This window comes from Podarcis raffonei, chromosome 10, assembly GCF_027172205.1.
Source record: "Podarcis raffonei isolate rPodRaf1 chromosome 10, rPodRaf1.pri, whole genome shotgun sequence".
NCBI classification, from domain to species: Eukaryota; Metazoa; Chordata; class Lepidosauria; order Squamata; family Lacertidae; genus Podarcis; species Podarcis raffonei.
In genome coordinates this window covers 67,472,892-67,495,593 of record NC_070611.1, presented here as the reverse complement: position 1 = coordinate 67,495,593, position 22,702 = coordinate 67,472,892, and the positions used below count along the sequence as shown (strand labels likewise).

General features: G+C 47.7%; 1 protein-coding gene across 9 annotated transcripts in view; it reads left to right on the top strand.

The window, feature by feature from the left end:
• GATA3 (GATA binding protein 3) overlaps positions 1-22,702 on the top strand; it is a 76,225-nt gene that overhangs the window by 4,778 nt on the left and 48,745 nt on the right. The window contains exons 1-2 of one of the 9 annotated variants that reach the window (XM_053405548.1): positions 13,180-14,063; positions 14,290-14,970. In XM_053405548.1, the coding sequence (XP_053261523.1) occupies positions 14,730-14,970 (241 nt within the window). In that variant the 5' untranslated portion in view covers positions 13,180-14,063; positions 14,290-14,729. Of the gene's footprint in view, positions 1-13,179; positions 14,064-14,289; positions 14,971-22,702 lie in introns of those variants that run through there. The other 8 variants (XM_053405547.1, XM_053405549.1, XM_053405550.1 and 5 more) reach the window with 8 other exon arrangements.

The following is a 22,702-nucleotide window of genomic DNA, read 5'->3' as shown; positions in this document are numbered from 1 at the left end:
CAACAGTCCTCTAGGTGGGCTGAGGATAAAAGTGAAGACTGACTTGGTTTACGGGTTTGTTTATTACCTGGGAGATTTATAGCAGGAGCAATATTAGAATCTAGGATTTATTGGCTCAGTCTGTCTATCTTCTCTCTTTCTCATCTGTCTGTCTGTCTGTCTGTCTGTCTCTATCTAAATAACTTAAACAAGCACACCCACCAGATATCTAGAATAAATTTATTTCAGCTGCCTAACATGGAGACCAGGTATAAGACTAACTTCTCAAGAAGGCCTGGAGCTTCAGCTGAAACTAAGAACCTTGCATCTCATATTGGAGAGAGCTCAGCCTTTCTTCCACATCCATTTCTAGAGAAGAGGCCGATTCAGAAATCAGGAATTCCTTCCTGTCTGTCATCTTTCTGCAGGCCTGGGAAGACCATGTGTTCACTCCACACAAGGTTCAAGGGTTCTTATTTACCCTGCACCACCATCAACCCCCAACTCTCCTCTGTTTTTGACATGACAGGTCTGAACAGCAGAGAAACATCAACAAAAGACTTTGAGGGCTTGGTCCTCACCCTTCCCCCAAAAAAACTCTTAGGCCTGGAAAGGTGCCTAAAAGATTAAGCCAAGTTTAATTTCTTTGTTCAGTTACAGAAACTTCTTAGAAACCACAGGTCCTTCATGTACTATTCTAGAGGCCAGAGAATGTCTAGGTGTGTGTGTGTGTGTGTGTGGAATTATTAAAAGGTATCATTTTGATTGACACCATGACACCATTCTAAGAGCATTATCTAAGAGCCGACGCATTCATAAACAAATCTATTTCAGGGTTGGGTTCCCGAGCAGGGTCAAAGGGCTGCTCTTAGAGGTACTCAAACCTTGCATTCAAGCAGCCACCGTGCATTTCCACCCCCCTTCCAATGCATTCCTCTTGGCTCCTTTCAAGCTCATAACAAGAAATACAAGTGCTCCGGATTCACACGTGGCAGCGAGCCTGCGGACACGACTCCCCACCCCACACTCGCGTAGAGCAGGTCTGAAAGAAAGGCGTCAGAATAAAAAAAGAATTCGGGTGTTCAGTAAAGGTTGAGAGATCTATTGCCTTAAATTCGACGCGGGGAAAGACAGGATCTTTATCTTGCGCCGGTTATATTTCCCAGAACTGCACATCTCCGGATTCTTAAACATGTCTACTCAGAAGCTTGAGCGAATGGGCCCAGGATTGTAGGTTTCAATAGAGAGAGCCTTTCTGACGAATTTCTTTTTAAACACCTACTGCTAAGTGGGGGGAGCGCGCGCGAGAGCCCGGCAGAGAGAAGCACTATCTGTCCGTGTGTGTGAGAGAGAGATTTCACCACCTCCTCTCTGTGCGCGGTTTGTTCAAGTGCGCGTGCACACCACCGTGTGGACACAAACAAACAAGCAATCAAGCAAGCAAGCGCGCAGGGGTATTTGTTCTTTTGGGAAGGGGGTCTTATTAAGGGAGGTCAACAAGGTGCCCAAAGTCGGTATCTGTTGACTTGCAAGCTGGGCTGCGTGTTTGCAGGGGGTGGGGAAGGGAAAGGAGCGAGTTGATGTGGTGATGGTTGTCGCTCGCTTAAACCCTCGACGCCGCGCACACTCCATCCACCAGGAAATCTTGTGGGATCTTCCTGGCTCCCAGCGGAGAAAGTGAAACTTAACTAGCTCCAAAGCTGAAACTGACTGGATCCTAGGCAGCCTTGCCGCTTGCGAGGGGATGCGCGGGGCGAAGGGAGATCCCCGTGCAGATAATTAACCCCCCCCTTTTTAAAAAAAGCTCTCCTAAGCGTGGCTTGTGACGAGGTTGTTTCTTACTTTTCGACTCCCCCTAGTACAACACCGTCTTCTTCCCCTCTCTTGGGAATGTAGAAGGGGGAAGGGTCGCTTCCTGGACTGGTGGAGCCGGTTTGATTCTCCCGTATCTCACTTTCGCTTACATTTTAAACTGTCCTGAAGGCAGAGGATCTTTTAATTTCAGAAAAAGGAATTTTTTTGGGGGGGGGAAGAAAAGGGAAAATGTATATATTTTTCTTCAGGCCTCCTTCCTACTCACCAACCATCTGCCCCCCTTCTCAAATGGGCCTCTCCCCAAATTTTATTCTAGAAGTCAGACTTCTAGAGGTCTGAAAGAGGGTCTCCCCGGTCCCCGCCCACCCCCACGTCTCTCCCGAGGTCTCGGGATCTTCAGAGGGAAGCTGGCCACCCCGTCGGTGGAGGAAGATCATCTGAATCGACACGATCGGATGCTGAGGCGCAGTGGCGTAGCGTGGGTTGTTAGCACCCGGGGCAAGGCAAGTAATTTGCGCCCCCTAACCCGTGGATTTGCGCCCCCTAACCCTAACCCCCAGATGTTGCGCCAGGTGCGGCTGGCCCCCCTGCACCCCCCACGCTACGCCACTGCTGAGGCGTTATTTCGCTTCCTCTTTTTCTCCCTGCAATACGCACGAATTTCCAGTTTTTGACCCGTCAGGCTTGGTGCTTTCCAGGCTTCCACAGTTGGCAGAGAATAGCGAATCGATGAAGAAAGAAAGAAAGAAAGAGAAGGAAAGAGAAGGAAAGGGAAGAAAAGGGAAGAAAGAAGGAAAGAAGGAAAGAAGGAAGGAAGGAAGAAAGGAAGGAAGAAAGGAAGGAAGGAAGGAAGGAAGAGGGAAAACGTGATAGGAAAAAGCGCCAGAAAACCAATGAGAACCAAGGGCAAGCCAAGTTGAAAGCGGTGAAGGGGTTATCCTCTCTCCGCGCTCAGACAGAGGGGGGGGGGGCAGCCTTGCATCCTGAATTAAGCATCTACAAAGTCCCGTTGAGTTCAATGGAAGCACCGGAGCACGTGCTCGAACCGCTCTCCTTTGCCATGCCTGAGATCCATGAGGCTGATGCTCTTTTGAAACTTTGAAAAGCTGCTATTTCCTTGATCGCCGGCACCACCGAGCAGGGCTGGCCTAGGGGTGTCAGCGCCTCCACAGGGCAGACAGTCAGCAATCCCAGCCAAGCTTACCTGAGAGTAGCCCCCCCCATTGAATTCAATAGGACTTGCTTCTTTTGCGTTAGGCAGGCACCGTCAGGCTCGCTGGGTGTGACTCCTGCGTTAGGATCGCGCGGCTGAGCCGAAGCCCTGGGTCCAGGCTTGCAGAGCTCACCAGGGTGCGCGGAAGGGCGACCCCCCCTCTTCCCCTTTCGGGTGTTTGGTTTTGATCGACGTTTCGGGCTCTGAACAACCGCTCCCTCCCCCCCCCCGCCCCCCGAACAGGGATTCAGGGCTCGCCTGTTTGGGTTGCTTTTGCAGAGATTGTTGTATCTCACGTCTGTCTTCGCCAGGGAAGCGTGCGCAGTCCAGCCGCTTTTGGCAAGGAAGAAGCGACGCGCCCTTTTCTCCCGACCCCCACGCGCAAAAAAAGTTGTCCCCGAATCCTCCCACTCCCGGGGAACCCGAGTTGCTTCGCGATGGGGTGGGGGCTGGGGGCTGGGAGAAGAGAAGCCTTCAGATCTCAGCCCTGGGCCGTGTCCCTTCCATAACCCTCCGATGCCTCGCTCGGGGCTGTTTACACAGCTTTACCTGCGCTGCGCTGCTTTCCCTGTCAAATCCCAGCCCAGTAAACGTAACATAATCCTATTCCAGTCGATTGTATGCGGGCTAAAAGCAGTTCGGCGACGGGATGAAGTGTGTGTGTGTGTGTGTGTGTGTGTGTGTGTGTGTGTTTTGCATGTGTGTATGTGTGCTCTCCGAGCCCCCTCCTTTCTCCCCCAGCAAGGAGACAGGGAAATTCAGACCAGGTGCCAGTAATCTAGAAGGTCACAGAGGAACTCGGAGAGGCCAGGCGGTTTTGCTCTCTGTCAGCTAGCCCCGAGTTCTTTGGGACCCCTTTACCTATACCTACCCATGCTTGAATGAAGGACACGTGCTGGGCATGCAGAAGGCCGCAGGTTCAATCCCCGCCCTCTCCACCTACAGGATCCCAAAGGCCAGGGAGGCGACTGGAATATAACACCCCCCCTCCCTTTTGCAAGCTGCTGTCCGTCAGAATAGATGCTTTACTGGTCTACCTTGGCTCCTGATAAACAGAACCACATTCTTTTGTTAGCTACCTGATCGCACTAGATCCGGCCCTTCTTGGGGGGGGGCATGTTTCTTCTTTAACATGCTCAGTGCTAGTTACAGGTAGGTAGCCGTGTTGGTCTGCCGTAGTCGAAACAAAACAAACAAACTAACAAATAAAATTCCTTCCAGTAGCACCTTAGAGACCAACTAAGTTAGTTATTGGTATGAGCTTTCGTGTGCATGCACACTACTTCAGATACATGCTCAATGCTGCAGTCCTATACACACTTAACTGGGGAGCAAGTCCCATTGAGCATGTTGGGACTTTACTTGCGAGGAGACGCGGATAGGATCGCAGTGCGCGCCGCTCGCTTTCTTACTGAGCCATCTTCTTAGCTAATCAGAAGTCAAGCTTATTGAAATCAGTGGGGCTCACCCCTCCCTGGTAAGTGGGGTAGGATTGCAGCGCTACTCACACTGGCTGGTATAAGGATAGATCACCCCCCCCCCATTTAATTCACGAATAAATCACACACACCCCTTAGAGATTGCCTGAGGTCCTGGCACATTGTTTTATCCCGGATTAGTGAATAAGGAATAACTGCTGGTTCCCTACTGATGCATCACTAGTGAGCATGAAGACACTGGATCTGTGTATGAAAGGGAAGGGGCAGAAACTTTCCTTAAATTCCTGTATTGCAGGGGGTTGGACTAGATGACCCTTGGGTCCCTTCCAACTCTTACGATCCTATGTCTTTTGGCATAGTGGTGAAATGTAAAAGAGAGTTAAGGAAATGCCCCCGGCTAACTGACCTGTATTAAATTAGCCACCCCTGCAGTAGTATTGATTCTGGATTAAGTAATTCGGAGCACACTCAGACTGGAATGTGTAAACCACCCCCCTCCCTCAGACCTGGAATATTCTCCTCCCACTGAAGTCCGTGTACAACCTATTTATTTGAATGAATCAGCACCACACACCCGGCTCCTGCAGTTGCTGCACCGAGATTCTTAAAAAATAAAATACTGCACATCTTTACCGAAGTTTTCGTGACAAAACTCCCATAAATTTTAATTGTTGAAAACTGCAGAAACGTACTATGCAGAGCAAGACGGAAATAATTATATATATATATGTTAAAACTAACAAGCACGCAACTACCACCCACACAGAACCAAGTAGGAGAAGGCCTTTTATGCTGCTAAACAGTATCTTTAAAATGCCTGGGTATAGTGAAATAAGCGTCTTTTTTCCATTTTTTAAAAGAGGTCTTAGGTTATAGCAAGAACTGGTTGTTTTGCAATCCCAAAAAGTTGATGCAGCTGTTCAGCTAGAATTGTTCATCGATTTTGTTTGATTTTTGTGTGGGTTTTTTAAAATAAAGATTTTAGGAGAAAGATCTCAGGACTATCGAGCGAATCAAGTTCCCGTGTGTGTGTGTGTGTGTGTGTGTGTGTGTGTGTGTGTGTGTGTTGGTAGGGAACAGGGAGCAATATCTCTGTGTCATGTTGTGGTCATCTGTGTAGTTATTGGTTGGGAAAACCGGGTCTCCTCATGGTGTCCAGTGCGGATCTTTTCGGTTTGAAAGCTTTGGAGTGAGAGAACTTTTGGACCTGATCCGCGCAGGACGGAGCAGGAGAGTTCAGTGGACGTCAGGTGTCTGGTAAATGAACGATACTGTGGGTTGTGGACCTCGTTTTGGTGCAAGGACCCGGATGGTTGCTTGTGTTTGAAATTAGAAGCAAACTGCATTGAACTCAATGGGACTTGCTTCCAAGAAATTGTTTTCTTCAGGATCAGACTATGCGCAAAGAAACAGGCACTTCCTTTCGCCTGATTTTGTTCCACTAAAATTTGTTTGCCGTCTCCGAAGCAGATGTGCTTTCTGGGAAGTGAGTTTAATTTGGTTCAGGAGAAAGTTCTTAGGATTAGAGGTTTAGGGAGCGATCCTACGCATTTCTACTCAGAAGACAGTCCCATTGAGTTCAATTAAGCTTGCTTCCAAGTAATAAGATCGTACCTCCAGAATTTCAGTTTTGATGAACCTACCTTGGCATTCTCTGGTGGGTATCTACCTACTTGACACGGAATATTTCAAACCAAAACAAACTCTTCCCGCGGAATTAAGGGGGTGCGCTAAAATGTTTTTAATTTATTTGTTCACGTTCGAATGGCCCCCTCTATTCCTGAACTCTGACCGTGGTCATTACTCCGAAGTAATGAGAATGAGGGCTTAAGGTGGGTGGGTTATGGAAGCAAAAGAGATGTCAGAAGCTACCAGCCAAAGCCCACTTTATCTTCACAACAACCTTGTGAGGCAGAAGAGCGACTGGCCCAGTTTACCGCATAGCCTAGGGCGAATCTCAACTCTGCTCGCCTCCTCCAGCCACTACACCGCACTGCCCGCTCCACTTAGCAGAATTGCGCTTCGCTTCGGAATGAACAGGACTCTCCATCTGAGAGCCAGTAGGTGAACATGCACCACACGCTTACAGCATTCCCCACCCAAAGAACCCTGGGAACCACCACGGAACTACAATTCCCAGCACCCTGAACAAACTACAGTTCCCAGGATTCTTAGGATGGGGGAAAGTCATGTGCTTTAAGTGTTTAGTGCGTCTGTAGCCCGAGAGAAGCCGGGAGAGCGTGCGCGACCCTCTTTCACAAACAGTGTCCCATTTATCCTCGGTTTCCCTTCGGGCTCAGCTTCTCCTGGCTTCCCCCGGCTCCTTCTTCCCTGCCAGCTGGAAATTTGGCCTCTCGCTTCTCCTCCCTGCTCCGCCAGCAGGGGCTTTAATTGACAGTTTTGCCCTAATAGGAGCTCATTGTTGGGAGCAATTAGCAAAGCAACCAGTTTGGAGAGGGAGAGGGGGAGGGTGAGACGAGGAGGAGGAGACGGGGATGGGGGAAGAGGGGCGTTTAATTCGATTTGAAGGTGAGGGGCGTGTGCCTGAGATCCCGGCCTGCGCTTGGTCGATCTTTTCCAGCTGAGAACGCGGAGAAAAGCCAAGGCAAGGGGGCTGCTTCGAAAAAAAGAGAGGAGTAGAGCGCAGAGAGAGGGCCCGTAGCCAAATGTTAATGAAGGAGAGAGGAACAGCTTTGGCTGGCGACGCAAAGGGAAGGAGAGTGGGAGATGAATTCGCTCCAGAGCGCGCCGTTTAGAATCCGAATTTAGTGAAAGTGCCCAGGATGGACCACTCCGGCTCTGCTTTAAGCCGATCTTGAGGGCCCCATTAGAGATCGCAACTTGAATAAAATATTGTGGGGGCCCAGGTAAGCCCTGCCCCGCACAATCGATCACATGACACAACGCACACACACCATTTGAATGGCAAGGCCGATCAACTTGGGGGGAGGGCGGTCCTCTCAAATATTTTATTGTGGGGCCGAAGCCCCCACGGCCCCTGAGAGTTGGCTCCTATGAGCCCCATTCCTTCTCATCTTTCTTTGCGCGTTTGCTCGCAAGTAAGTCCCACTGAGTTGGATAGGGCACCCTCTCACCCCACTCCGCAAGGCGTGTATCCAAATTTGTAGCCTTTCTTGGCGAGGGGGCGGGGACGACCAAACTAAATCCCGACTCATTAGACACTCCTAGGCTTGCTTCGAAGTGAATCCCATGGGCAAGGAAATCTCCCCGAAAGCCGAGAGGAGACTGAGATCGTCGCGTTTGCTTTTTAAATCGACCGGTTCAGTTTCGGTGGCTCAGGCTACCTAACTCCGTCTGTGTAGGGACTGGCGGGGGAGAGGTTTTGGAGAAGTTGCGGGTGCGCCTTTGTGCAGGAAAAATGCCCCTCGAGAAAAAGGGAATTCCCCTCGGAACTTCGGAAGACTTGGCAAGCTTCGCCTTTCTCTAATGGAAAAAAGGTGCGTCAGTGAGTGATGAATAATCACTCCGAGGCGGCAGTTCTACACGCGCTCCTTTGACAGAAAACCCCACTCCCACCGACCTCGGTGGAACTTACTCCTGAGTAAAAATGTCTTTCTGCAAACCGATTTTTTGCTCGCATTTGGAGAAGAGCGCGCGACTGCGTCTTCTCCGCGCTTAGGAAAGCGGGATAGGATTCCCAAACAAAACTAAACCTCCATGTGCGCTTATTCCGTAGTAGACTAAGTCAGAAACTTGGTCGGATTGAATCTAGTTTAGATATGTTGAGAAATTTCCCCTGAATAACATTTACGTGGAGAAATTTGGGGCACCACTTCGCGTTATTTTGGCCTTCTCTTTTCTGTGTACACCTAGGCGGGTTCGCCTGGCAGTCAGTCTTGCTGAATTCAGAGTCTCTCTCTTTTTCATCTGAATGAGCGCGCGGGAATTTTCAAACCGTCTTACTCTAGAGGAGTCCCATGGACGTCCGCCCGACTCAAGCCAGATAGAATAAATACAATTATGTTAATAGCCTAGGAACCACATTCGGTTTGCCTGGTCAACAGATCTATTCTGCTCCTACCTTTAGCCACCTGGAGGAAAATAAATAACACCTTTTGCAGCGCACTGCCTTACTCAGAAGTAAACCGTACTGAACTCAACGGGATTTACTTCTACGTAAAGAGTATCTCCTCAATCTGCAGCCCTTCGAATGGTGCTTAATGCCCTTGCGCCTGGGCGCCAAAATAAACATCAAATAAATGTATATATGACTGATGTCACGCAGGGCTACAGCTTGCATTTTAGAGGTCGGAAATGAATACGATGGTCTTGCCAACTTTCCTTCCATTCTCTTGGGTCTCCCAGTGGTCCCCTTCTGAGCACGTGCAGAGTGCCTTATTTATTTATTTCATTTGTACCCCTCTGTTTCTCCAAGGAGCTCAAGGTGGCGCAGATACTCCCCCCCCGCTGTTATCCCCCACCAACACTGCGGGGTAGGTTAGGTGGAGAGTGAGTGACTGCCCAGTGAACTTCGTGGCTGAGTGGGGGATTTGAACCCAGGTCTCCCGGGTCCTAGTCCAGCACCCTAAATCATTGCACCACCCTGCTTGCCCAGGCTATCACCATTCCGCATGGCACCCCTTACACCGCGGAAGCAAAATTGGATTCCTGAACCCCCCTCGCTTGAACTCAATGGGCCTTCTGTGTGTGTGAACACACAAACACTGGGGGGGGGGGGGAAAGGATTTCCAGGCGGACCTCAGCTACTCTCCAACCTACCCACTTTTCTTTCTAATTGCATCATTTAAAGGACTTCTTCCCAAGCCCATGCCCAGGATGATCCAAACAGCATTCTGACCCGGTGTGGCGAGGGTAGTGTAACGTCTGTACGAGGAATCCCTCTTACACGTGTAAACAGTGCTGGGAACCATAGCGGGACTGCATTGAACGGCTCCTTCTATTTCCGCCCTCCCCACCCCGGTCACGCTCCTTTGGCCCCTCCCGGATGGGCACAATGGCCGTGACGTCAGCCCCCAGTGGCGTCGGCCAGGCTGGCCTAGGCAAGGGGCCTTCGGCAGAGCAGGCCTCCCAATTACAACCGGTCAATCCAGTTACCAAGAGGGGAGGGAGAAGAGGAGAGATCTGCTCGCAATAAACCCCCCACCTTTACAGCAGCAGGCATGGTCCCTCCAGGTTTCCTCCGTTGCTGCGGTGGCTAAGAGGTTCTGGGTTCGAATCCACATACCCACTGAAGAGCTACTGAAGAGTAGCAATAATAATAATAATAATAATGATGTTGATGATGTCCCCCCTAACAGGGCTGTTAATTCATTGCTTTTTCCTGCTACGCCTTTTCTCCAGCGCGCGCAGAATGCGCCGCCCTTGATCCTCAAAACAATCTTGCGAGGCAGGCTAGGCTGAGACTGCGTACACACTATGCATTTAAAACACATAATCTCCCCCCACCCCAGGAACACCGGGGGAACTGTAGTTTGCCCTCGCACAGAGCTATAATCCACAGCACCCTTAGCAAACTATAGTTCCCAGGATTCTTGGAGGGAAGTCATATGCTTTAAATGATGCTGTCTACGCAGCCTTGGTCCCAGGCATCCTAAATCTTATTTGGGAGGGAGAAGGCGGCGAATAACACCACCCCAAAAAGCCCTCCCCTCCCCAGAAGCTGATATTATACGGAGCTTGGGACCTTCTTCAAACAAAACTATTCTTTACCTGTTTTATCTAATACAAACCGAGCCTTCTGAATAAGGACACGGGGATGAGCCATTTACATTTTGCCTGGAATACTTTTAAAAGTGACCAAAGCTCAACATTTTTAATCGTCTTACCTTTTAAAAAACCATTACAATTAATATTTTAAGTGTCCCAAAAGAGTGTGCGTTGAAAGATCACTTCGTGCGCCCCTCCAAATACCAAGTGGGGATGAACAAAAAACAGGAAAGCAAGCCCTTCGATTAATCGACCTTATATACTTTTCATTTAATCATTTAGTTGGGACAAGATTCCTCTGCGCCTGCAGCTAGGGACTTTTTACTCTTTCTTTTCCTCATTACTCCTGTTTTTAAAAATAATAATAAAAACGCAATCCTAACCAGGCAGATATGTCCTATTGAATTCAACTGAATTTACTCCCCAGGGGTTAGAATCGCAGTCTAAATCGCGGGAGAGCACTGGGTCAAATTTTTTTTTTTGAAGGGAAGGTATCTCCCTTCCTCCAGAAAAAAATAACCCCATCCGCCGACCTTTCTGCGTCAGTTATAGTTAGAGATTCACATGAAATGGTCTGGACAGATTTTTTCCACAGTGCAGGAATCTCGCAACTGTGAATGAGGCAAAAATGTTAAGGCTCTTTTAACTGCCATGAAGAGTTGGCAAAGGAGACATATATACAATTGGGCCCTTACTTTCGGAATGGGTAAACAACAACAATAATTCAAGTCGTCTTTAGGCAGGCGACAAACATGTTTAATGACACTAATCGCAGATTCCTGCTTGCTCTAAAGTTTTTTAAAATTATATTTTAAAGTGGGCATTATTTGTATGTTTCCCGGCTGCGATCTACAAACCGTGGGGGGGGGAAATTCTTATAAGCTTTACTCTGGAGTAGACCCATTGAAATTAATCAACACGCCTAAATTCGGTCCGTTAATATCAAACGGGTCGGCTCTGAGTAAAAGTTAGTTGAATGCCACCCATTGCGATTCTTACTCCGAAGTTAAGCCCCACTGTATTCAAGGGGACTCGTTGCTATCAAGGGTGCATAGGATCGTAGCCTCAATCCGGAGTCAGTGACTGAGCGTCGGGAAGATTTGGGTCTGCCCTGTCGGCGCCTGAGGATTACTGGTAGCTGCGCTCAAAGAAGGGATTCCCCCCTTTTTTGGTTAGGAAAGTGTTAAATTACGCCCCAAGCAACTCCTAGACATCTCTGATCATCAAAACAGACTGGAGATGCAAATCTGTCAGTGAAGGCAAAAAGAAAAAAAAAGGGAAAATAAATCCTTGAACCCGATCCACAAACCAATTAAGCTGAAACATTAGGACCATCTCCCCGCACACTTAACTTAAAACTGATGTAGTAATAACTTTGGTGGAACTTCCATAGACTTCCATATACCATCCTCTGCGCATTTACGCACAGGCAAAACACATTAAGTTCAAGTGGGGCTGCCCTCTGTGAGTAAGCACGCTTACTCTCGGCCTACATTAACACTCGTGAAACCAAATGCTTTCGCTGAACTGGGTAGTGGATCCTGCGAAGGGATTGCAGTACAGCATTAGGAGATCTCTCTCTCTCAGTGTGTGTCTTATCCACACACACACTTTTTTTTTATACATTAAAATCAAACAAACAACGTCCAGTACAGGGACAATGACCACAATTAACAGAGCTCTTTCTCTCTCTCTCTCTATATATATATTTAAAAATGCAATTTATTAGCATTTCAGAAACAAAGCCAATATTCGGGTCCCTTGCGCATATTTTAAACACTTGTCTAATTCTTCCCAGCAACAGTTTCCCCCAATTCAACCCAATTTATTGTATTGCAAGGTCTGCGCGAGTGGGAGAAAGGGCGACAAGAGAAGACGGGTGGAGCCGGGGTGGGGGAGCAGCGGAAAGAAAGACGATGCAACTTGTTGCGCTTTCAAAGAGAACAAAAACCCCACCACCACCCTTCAAAATAAATGCTCAGGGCGAAAATAGCTCCTCCGGGTTCTTGAGTTTGAATGAACCACTAGGGGATGCAATGGCTCAATGGAGAGAACGTTGAGAGAGTAGTTAAAAGTTCGAACGCGAGGCGAGCAACCAATCGCTGACGCCTTTGGCCAGCAGACGGCTCTTGCTGCGTCCTGATTGGCTCCGAGGGTACCTCTTCCTTTCTCCTCCGGCCCCTTTCATTTTCGCAAGCCAAGTGGCCCGTGGAGGAGCTCAGGGGCCGAAGCCTCGCATACGACTCAGCCCTCGCCTCTTCGGACCGATGCCGGATTATTATGGGGCAGTTAATGGCTTTGAGAACTGAAGTCCACAAATCAAATCCACTCCTAACTCCCCCACTTTCATACTTTCTCCCAGTGGCTCCCTTTCACCTGCAAGCAAGAATCCTAAACTCAGGTAATCCTCCAGGGATTACATTGATATTTCCTCAGTTTTGTGCTCCTGAAAGAGGCTCACCCCTTGCCGTTTCATTCTCGGCAGACCGCGAACGGGGGAAGAAAACACGTGTACTCCTTACTTGCAAAAGTCGAGCTAGCCATTATTTTAAATATTACCCCTCTCCGTTTGCCAAAGCACGCTAGGGCTAGCTTGAGCTGATCAACTCTCACACGCACCCGCTTTGTTTTGCGTGTGGACAGCCCACGAAGTACTAAATTCGCCCGTATTCACTCACTTTCATTTGCTAAGAAATAGAGGCTAACTCGTATCACAATATAAACAGTTCAGGGTCCTTACATTATATGGTGCCCAGTCCTTCCTCTGAAAGGATGATCCAATAAAATAAAAACCATTAATAATAATAATAGAGGGCTGATTCCTCCCCACCCCCAAAATCATCAACTTATAGGAACTCAAACTTGAGATGGTTAAGTCTTTCTTCCTCGCCCTCAAAATGAGTTTATTTCTTTCCGGCTCCGGTACGCGTGGGTGGAGGGGAGGTGTGTTTTCTTTTGGGGGGGGGAGGAGGAAGAGGAGGGGAAGGGATCAGCCCTAGTTCGCTTTCTTCCTTTCCCCCCTCCCTGCCCGTCCCCCTGTCCCTCCTCGTTCAGGGACAGACTCCACCCCCTCCCTGCTGATGACACTGGAACCTCCTTAAGTTCTGTCTCGCCGTAGCTGTCTGTGGAGACTGAGCCGGCTGGCGCCATCCTGGTTCTTTCAGAAATAATGCCTTCTCTTTAAAAAGAAAAAAAGAAAAAAAGAAAAGCAAAAGAGAGAGAGAGAGGGAAGGAAGGAAGGAAGGAAGGGGGGAGGGCAGGCGGGCAGGCGAGAGGTGGAGTGAAATGAGGAGGACAATTTGAGCCGATCAAGTTCTCCCTGGCTGTTTTCGCGCAACTTTTCCGAGGGTGTTTCTGTATTCATTTTTTTCTTCCTTTCTTGTCTTCCTTCCTTCCTTTCTTTTCGGGCTCCTCGCACCCCGTAGTTTCTCCTCCCTTTCTCGTTTCTTCAGCATGCTCTTAGAAATAGCATTTTAAAACGTCCGCCAAGTTTTTTCTTTTTTTGGGGGGGGGCAACGTTTGCTGATTTTTGAAAGGGGGGAGGAAGAGGAGGAGAGATGCTCCCCGCCGCAAAAAGCAGCCCCCACCGACCAACGCACTCCAAAACAACCTAAAAAAAGAGGGGGAAAGGAAGGCGAGGAGAGGGGAAAAGTAATCTCTTCAACAAACCAGAAAATCAATACAAGAATAAAACAAAAGCGAACTTCTCACCGCCGCTTCTGCAGGTGAAATTGGCCAAACAGGAGACTTTGCGGGAATCGGTGTATTTCTTTCTTTCTTTTTAAACCTGAGAGAGGGAGAGAGGCGAGAGGGTAGCACAGCGCGGCAGCGCAGGCTGAGCGCTCAGAGATCCCTGTGGCCAATTTCCCCGCGAGGCTGCGGAGATCGAAAGAGAAAGAAGCGAGATGGTGCCTTCGCTGGGCGGATAGGTGAGTCGCGAAGACTTGTTTGAAAAGGCGGGGAGGGGGAGATAAGAGAGGCACAGGAGGTGGACTTTTGCAGAGATCTCTTTGGGGCGGGGGGCGCATTTTCTGTGCGCGTAAATGAAAAAATAAATCCAGTGTTTTAAAAGTTTTTAAAACCAAATTTTTTCTCTCCCCCCTCCTCCTTTCTCTCTTTCTCTCTCTCCTTTTGTCTCCCCCCCTTCCATTACAGGTGATCGACCCAAGGCAGGCAAGCTTTCTCCGAGGAGAGGAAAACTCCTCTTGCCTCTCGTTGCTTTGCAGGCTCTCCCGCCCCCCCCTCTCCAGCCACCCCCACCCATTTTGGGGGAGACGGTTATTTAAGCAACACCTTTTCCCTGCACCTAGACATTTTCCAAATCTCTCCCTCTCTCCAGTCCTTCGGGCGACTCACTTTGACGAACTTTTTTTTTGTGTGTGTGTGTTTAATTAATTCAGGTGTTGGCATTTGTAAAAAGTGATTTCCCCAGCCCAGTGTCTCTTTCCCCCGCTCCATTAAAAGAAAAAAAGATTTTATTTTTTTTGCACTGGTGTGTGTGAGAGAGAGAGAGGGGGGAAGAGAGAGAGGCCAGAAAAAAACCTTTGTTGCAACCGACCAACCCAAACCCAGCCGCCACTGATCGTGAGAACAGGATGGAAGTAAGCACGGATCAGCCCCGGTGGGTAAGCCACCACCACCCGGCCGTCCTCAACGGGCAGCACCCGGACTCCCACCACCCCGGACTGGGCCATTCCTACATGGATCCCACGCAGTATCCTCTGGCGGAGGAAGTGGATGTACTTTTTAACATCGACGGGCAAGGCAACCACGTATCTCCGTATTACAGCAACTCGGTTCGGGCGACGGTGCAGCGCTACCCCCCGGCCCATCACGGTGAGTGCCAGGATCCTAGCAGATCCCAGGGAGAGCGACCGACCCGCTTCTCCCCTCCTCTCGCTTGCTTTCTCTCTCTGCCTTCCCTCCAACAACTGCTACATTTTGACAGCCAGCGATGAGCCCCGGAAACTAGACAGAGAAAAGCTGGCGCTCTCTCTGTGTGTGCTCTTTCTGCATGCTTGGTCTTCTAAACTGCTGATTTAATGCAAGCCCAAAAGCCATTAGCAACTGACAAGAGAGAGGATCGTTTCTGGGAAATACCAGGTCTGTGTCTCTCGCTCAGGCTCGGCCTTGTCCTGGTGGAAGAGGATGAGCTCTGGGCCTCTTTGTAAATCAGCCACGCTCCCCGCGTGGAAAGTGCTGTCGCCCCGATCCTGTAGCATGCTTTTAAAAATATTACTCGGGAAGCAAAACTCTCCCTTTTTTTCCTGGTTCAACGGGATTTTCTTCCCCAATACGCGCGCCCTAGGTTACAGGCTGCGGTCGCGCCAGCTTCCCTTGGGATTTCCTTCCTCCCGTGTACACGTGTCCTAAGATGTGCTGAATCCCTATTATTTGAGGAGAAACGTCCCAATGGCCTCCGCGGAACCGGCTTGCACGCGCAAATCCGATTTGAACTGCAACCCGGTTGCAGCCGCTAACCTGGGAGCAAGCCCCACTAAAACCCTTAGCGGCGCTTCCTTCCGAGTAGACATGGCTCGGTTTGCAGCGTCAGGCTGAATGCCGATGCTTGCTCGGGCGGAGGGGACTGAGGCCCACGGAACTGAGCGCGAGGCTTACTTGCGAGTAAATGTTGGCCTAGGGGACAGGTTGTAAGGTTTGTGGGTTAAAAGCAGCTTGGGAACTGGGTGGTGGATAGGGCCCATTTGGCAAAAGGCAGGGGCTATCTAGTAGCCACACTGAAGCACTTTGGAATCCTCATTGATTTTCGCAGGATTCCCAGGCTTTTAAGAGGCGCCAGTCCCCTGCTCTTTTACCTAAGAGTAAATCCACTGCACACTTGTTTCCGAGTAAACGTGTCCCTTCTGCTGGGAGGTGGGGTGTGTGTGCAGATCTTTGCTCTTTGAAAATATTTGACTAGCTTTTAGATCCTGCCGCTATTTTAATCCCTCGCCTTCATTATTACATCCGGAACCACGATCCGGAGCAGACAGGCTTCAGTGTAAACAAACAAACAAACAGCCCATCAACTACGTTTACTCGGACGTAAAGTGAGCTGAAGCCGACCTCACTGAGGACTTTAAGACCGCATGTTTCAGAAGTTTGTCCTTACAGAAATTGTGGCTAGTTAGGAACCCACACGGCTCCCCCACTCAGCCGCCCCCCCCCCGCTCACTTTGAAAGTCCCCGCGCGCGTGTTTTTTAAATTATCCTTTGGCTGTCATTTCTAGTTTTTAATATTACTTGTAATGATGCCGTCGCAAAAGACAACAGGCTCCTTTTGACAGTGATTATGAAAGCACTTGGGAAAGAGAGAGAAGGGGGAAAAAAAAGCCTTCCCAGTTGGGCGATGAAAAGACAAACTTGAACCGTTCTAAACTAGAACTCTGGGAGGAAAAAAAAAAGAGAGAGATGTAATGACTTAGCCTCCGGGCTGAGATGTTAGAATTAAAAGCTGTCAGGGAAAATAAGTGATATGATTGTCTCCCTGGGACTTCGTCCCATTAGTATGTATGAATCTGTACTGAATATTCACAGAAGCAATACAATAGCACCTTGTCAGGACCTTCCAAGTCTGACAATGTGGCCTGCCAGTTTTCGGAGTGACACAGAACGCTTCAAGCGGGATGGGAAGAAAGCACAGGCAGTCAAAAGTTTCTTAAGTTTTTTTTTAATATACACATAGAAATAGAAATATATTAAAGTAGTGAGAAGCAGGTAAGAGCCTGTGCCTGTCTACTTAGAAGTAAGGCCTACTGAGTTTGATGGAGCTTACTTCCAACTCAACACTGCAGTCGGAGCCTCTTACCTATTTCCCCAGGAGCAGGTCCCTTTAATTTCTCAGGGACGGCAGCCTTTAACCGTGTGCTTAACAATCTGCTCCAAGCCAACTAAAAGTATTTAACTTTGGGCTGGGTCGCGCTCATTCCTGTTTGATTTTAGCATTCACCCTGAGGTGCTCTGCGTGGCTCCCAAACTCACCCACTTAGTTTGGTCTTTCTAAAAGGCTTAATTTACTCTCTCTCTCTGTGAAATTTTATTCTAGAATGATTTTTTAAAAGGGTGAAGAAATATGGATGCAGTAGGCAGGAATGTATTTATGCAGTTAAGGAGAGCTCGATAAATTGGTGGGTGAGGAAGAAGAGTTATTTGTGAATATATATCTCAGAGATATATTCATCCCCCCCAAAAAAATAATAAACCCCAAACTTTTCCAGCTGCAGATTTAGCTTTCGCTTTTCAAGCCCTTCTCTGGTTTCCCTCGCCCAAAAATTGGGAAATAAAGTTGGGGGTGGTGGAAGAGAACTAAATTTCCCCAAATGTTTTAAAGAGCAAGAAAAAGGCCTCCTCCGCCTCCGGGGAACTGAATGAGCAATATTAATCCCTGATTAGTAATTGCCTTGCCCCGCTGTTAGTCTTTACAAGACATTTCAAAATATCGTTAACCCTTCCCCTCCGAGTTGCAAAACAATCGCTTTGATCTAACGTGAATTTGAGTGACTCTGACGCCGCTTGCCCAAGAGCGTTTTCACACCTGAGGACTAAACTGGGTTAGAAGGAAAATCTCTCTCCATACCCTCAGAAGAGTCTTCATTGTTCCGAAATACCCATTCGATTTAAAAATGAGTCCCTTTTCAAACACACCCTCGCCCCTACCGTCAACAGTATGCACACACGGCAGAATAGCTTACGAGGGCTATTTCGTTTTTCTTGTGAAAGTTGCCTAGTTTATCTCTTCTTGGGCAAACAGATCCAAGCCGCCCACCCCCGCAAACTCAGAGCCAAAGAATTTAGGGGTTTTGCTTGTTGCTGCTTCACCCTTGATTTAATTGGGACTGACTTCCAAAACGAACCTGGGAAGATCGTAGTTCTGGCTGCGTGGCCGGCAAGGGGACGCCAGTGGGTTTAAAAACAAAGATCCTAGCTTAACTTGGGTGGCTGGAGAGTGCTTGCTCCAGAACTTTGATTTCTTCATCCCAAAGTCTGGTTACAAAGCAAGAGTTTAGGTAGTTGTGTTTGCAAAATCTGCATCTATCTATCCGCTCGGAATCGTCTCTGTATATTTGAACTCTCCGAATAATTCGCAATATCACTAAACAGCAACAGGAGAAAGCTGGCTTGAAAAGTTGCAGATTCCCCCTCCGTTTACCCATTAGAGTAGACTGCTCAACCCCCCAGTCAATTGCAACTTGGTCAATTAAAATGAAAGGTAAGGTGTTTTTAGATCCTCAACCTGAACTCATTTTTTAAAAGAAGGAATGAATGCCTGTCTGATTTTTCCTCTCTGTGGAAAATGTCCTGGTTACATTTACTTGCAAGGAAGTCCCATGGATTTAAGAGGCACCTTAGCATGTGGTTAGGATTGGGGAGAGACCCTGTTAAAACCCTAACTTGGGAAACTGTAGAAGTCATTGATTTGAATGGGACCTTCTTGCTTCGGAATACATATAATAAGGATGTCCTCTTTCTCTCTGTGTGAATGCTTTAAGCTTGAGCATGTACATGTTTACTCAGATGTAAGTCCCCTTGAGTTGAACAGGGCTCCTTTCAAAGGAAGTGTAAAAAGGAGAACCGCCTCAATTTGGATCATTGGATAGTTTTCTGGTTCAAAAGCCAACACAGGCAGACTCAGGAAACTTTTAACAGCTACCATGAGAAATTCTTGTGGAAAAAGTAAAATTTGGAGATATCTGACTGACAGAGGTTTCCTTCTTGTGGGGGGGGGGGTGAAGAAGAAAGGAAAAGGAAAAACTTGCTCAAATAATTCTGCATAATAATAATATAATTTTTTAAAAAGACATTTTCAGTCAATTTTTGGCATGTGTCGCTGAACGACATACTGGAAAACTGCCTTTCTTGCTTCGATCGTAAACCTATTAAATTTGATTTAATACTTCCAAGTACTTGGATTTAGCATGGTAATTTGTGTGTGGGAGGGGGACTGCCACCCAGTCTGCCACAGGTTGACTTAAAATGTTTCTCATTGGTTTCAACAAGATGCTAGTTGCAATCTGAAAGCCTTAATGTCATATGTGTCTACTTGGGAGTAATCCCCGTTGAGCACAAGGAGGCAACTGTGGAAACACAGGTATTTTGTATTTGCAATCGTACACCAGGCCAGGTTTGCTGGTACCCATACATGTTTATCTAGGAGTAATTTGGTGGGACTTACTTCTGAGTAAATATGCAGCATTTTGGACTGCATAGGGCTTTCTTGGAAAGCAGGCTGCAAGGTCCGAAACAGGATATTTTAATAATAACCAGGACTTTTTAAAGCCCATTTAAAAAGATGTGCAGCGTTTGCTCTCTGAAGATTGCTCCACTTTTCCTTCCAAGTATGGCACAGGTTTGAAACTTGATTTATGTGTGGTGCAGGCATGATCCTAAACACGTTTCCTCAAAAGTAAACCCCCCTGAAGTCCATGGGGCTTGGTCCCAAGTAAAGTGTGATAGGACGGCTGCCTTATCCAGCATTTACTTAGCAGGAACTAAGACTGATTGAGCGGAGGTGTGTTACATCCGAGTAGATCTGCTTAGGATCAGGTTGTTGAAGTCCCAACTCCAATGCGTTGGGCTGATTTTTCTGGTGAACGTGATTTAAGTGCCCTGGGCTCCTTTTGGGGGAGAAGTGCAGGATATAAATTTAATGATTACAATCATATGTATTACAAAGGTACTGTGTGGGCAGGCAAAATCAACGCTTCAAGAGGCAGGGAGCTGAAAGAAGTCTGGCTTAAATCTATCCTTCTGGCCTAACTGGGTGATTATTCCTCCTGCCCGATGCTGGTGCAAAGTTCCCCCTGCTATCTTGCAAAAGCTGGGGAGTCCTCGTTAAGGGTTTTTGTCAATTTCACGTGGCCTCCTGGTTCAAGAAGCCGTGCAGGATTGATTGGGGAAGGCCCATTAGCAGGGATTGATTTGTCCAAGGGGGGTGAGTGGGGAACATTGCGAAGAGAGAGAAGGAAATCTGAATGGGATCATTCACCAAAAAGGAATGATTGTTCTCAGTTACACTTTACCTTAGAGTCCATGTGAGAGTGTAAACACCGAATTGGAGCCTGTGCGCGTGTTCACAGGCAACTTAGCTCCTGGTACATTTTATCCACGTTCGCGACATTCTTCTAGAGAAGCGTGCATAAGACCGTTGTCTTCTCACCTTCTTAAGAAGCACACAAACACGCAGGTAAACGGAAGGAAGGGCCCTTTCACATGGTACAAACTCTGTTATGTTACCTACTCCTGTGGTCCTGGGCTTTCTGACCCAGCAGGGTTGCCAACTGATCAGAAAGGAAGTGAGCTGGCTTCCTCTTCTGCCTCGAGCAGAAGGCAGCCCGACACAGTAGAGAGGTACGGCAGCATTCTCACCTGTTAATGCTTGTGCAACAAAAGCCTGCTGTTAAAGGCACAGCTACAGTGTCCAGTCGAGAAGTTGGCCGCATTACTGAGGAGGGCATCTTTAAGGTCCTTTCCTTACACTGCTACATTTTAGGCATACACTTAAAAAAATGTCAGGTGTGAATAAACCATTAAACACCATTGAAACTTCCACTGAACTAAACCCCAGAATTTTAAGGTGTTGGACTAGATGACCCGAGCGTCCCTTCCAACTCTACAATTTTACGATTCTATTATCAACTTGTATTTAAGATACAGAGGTGAATGTGTTGTGTGTTTATGCCTAGCCTAAGCATTTTTTACTTGGAAGTATTTGAAGCTCCATGGTAATCTGTGTAATGTACTTGCCTGTCAATGTTTAGCCTTAGGATTTAAGTGGGGTTTAGGGTCAGAAACCTACACACACCCCAAGCCTGAAGATGTAGATGTTAGTCCCATTTATTCCAAAAAGTTGTACTTCCAACTCTTGAATTTGAGATCTGAGTGTTGGAGAGTTTTGTCTTTGGGCCTGACCTAATCCAACACACATTTCCGAGAAAAACAATTACCACTTTGTTGAATTTAATTTCAATTTACACGCCATCATAAAATCAGTAATGGATGATAAAATCCACCAGTTTGAAATGAGCCTGCCTTCTACATAGATGTCTGTTTCCTTTTCATCTTGAAACATATTTACTCTAACACACCTGCCTCTATTCTGTTTGTTGACTACAACTGAGAATTCGCTTCCAAGTAAGTAGATTAATTTTTAAAACGTGGAGAGGGGGAGGAAAACCTCAGACTGCTTAAAAAAAAATTAAAAAAAATCAAGTATTAGGTTTATGTAATTTTCCCACTGTATTTTAATAATACCAACAAAATATTCTTAAGGCAAAAGATCTGGTATCCTGACCTATTAGATTGTTGTTGGAATATGCTTTGCAACTTGAATGCATCAATTTTATGTAGCAATTCAAACTTTTGCCTCTTGCTTTCTCCATTCTCTGCTGCTGTCTTTCGCTTCAATACTGGGGTAACACTCCATCTGGGATTATGTCGTGTGGGAACCTATTTATGAGAACTGAGGATGTTCAGGCCTGGGGAGGGAGGGCAAATGCAGCTTCTAGATCTCTCTAAACCTCTGTTGAGCTCTCCCCAGTCCATATCCCTCACTGGTCCATACCAGCACCACTTCTGACTCTCCATGAATGCTTTTGACTGCATGGGATGTGGCTTTGAGCTCTTGAGAATGCCCTTTTGTGCCTGGGTGGAGAGAGGTGTCTCTGTCTCAAAACCTCTGGCTTTTGCATGGCCTGTTGGACAAAGGCTCTATCCTCTGTAGCCTCGTCCACCACTGTCATGTGGCCCTCAGAAGCTTGTATTATGAGGGAATGTGGCCCTTCAGTGAAAAAATGTTCCCCTCGACCTCTAAACACTGAGAGAGATCATTTAGCGTTGGGAATAATGATCCCCTCAGTGATGTGGGGAAAGGTAGAGGAGCGTCTATGGAAATCCACTAGTCCCACCACCTAATTTTAGCAACATTATAGCCTTCTAAAAATAACAGCTGAAGGGGTTGAGTGCGAACACAGCACAGGACCCAAATGGGTTCTACTCAGAGAAGACCCACTCAGATTAATAGACTTAAGTTAGTCACGTCCATTGATGTCGATGGGCCTATTCTGAGCATGAGTCATGTTGGAGACAAGGCACAATCCCCCATCACATTTGCTCCAAAGTAGACCTATCGGAGACCGCCCTGGAGAGAGGCGGCAATTTGATGCACACTTAATTTGTTAAACTTGTTGGAACTTACTTCTGAGTAGCCCTGTACTGAACTGCAGTGTCAGTTGGGTTGGTACCACCGCCATTCCTCTCCACTTCTGATCTCAGACTTTTATCCTGAGCAGGGCTATCCCAGCTATAGAGGCAAAAGAGACATTTGCCCAAGATAGGACAGCAGGATTTCCACGGCTCCTGCTAAGTAAACGCTACCTCCTCTGATCTGGCAGGACGCAGAGGCTTTCAAGCGCTTGGGTGTGATTAGACTTGCGCTCAAAGCGTTGGCATTTGGGTTTGAGAAGGTGGGTGGCAACGCTTCTGTTTTGCACATGGTAGCCAACGCTTCCTCTCTGCGAACCTCAAATCTCGAATCGATCGAGGGATTTCCGTTTTGGGTTGCCAGCAGATC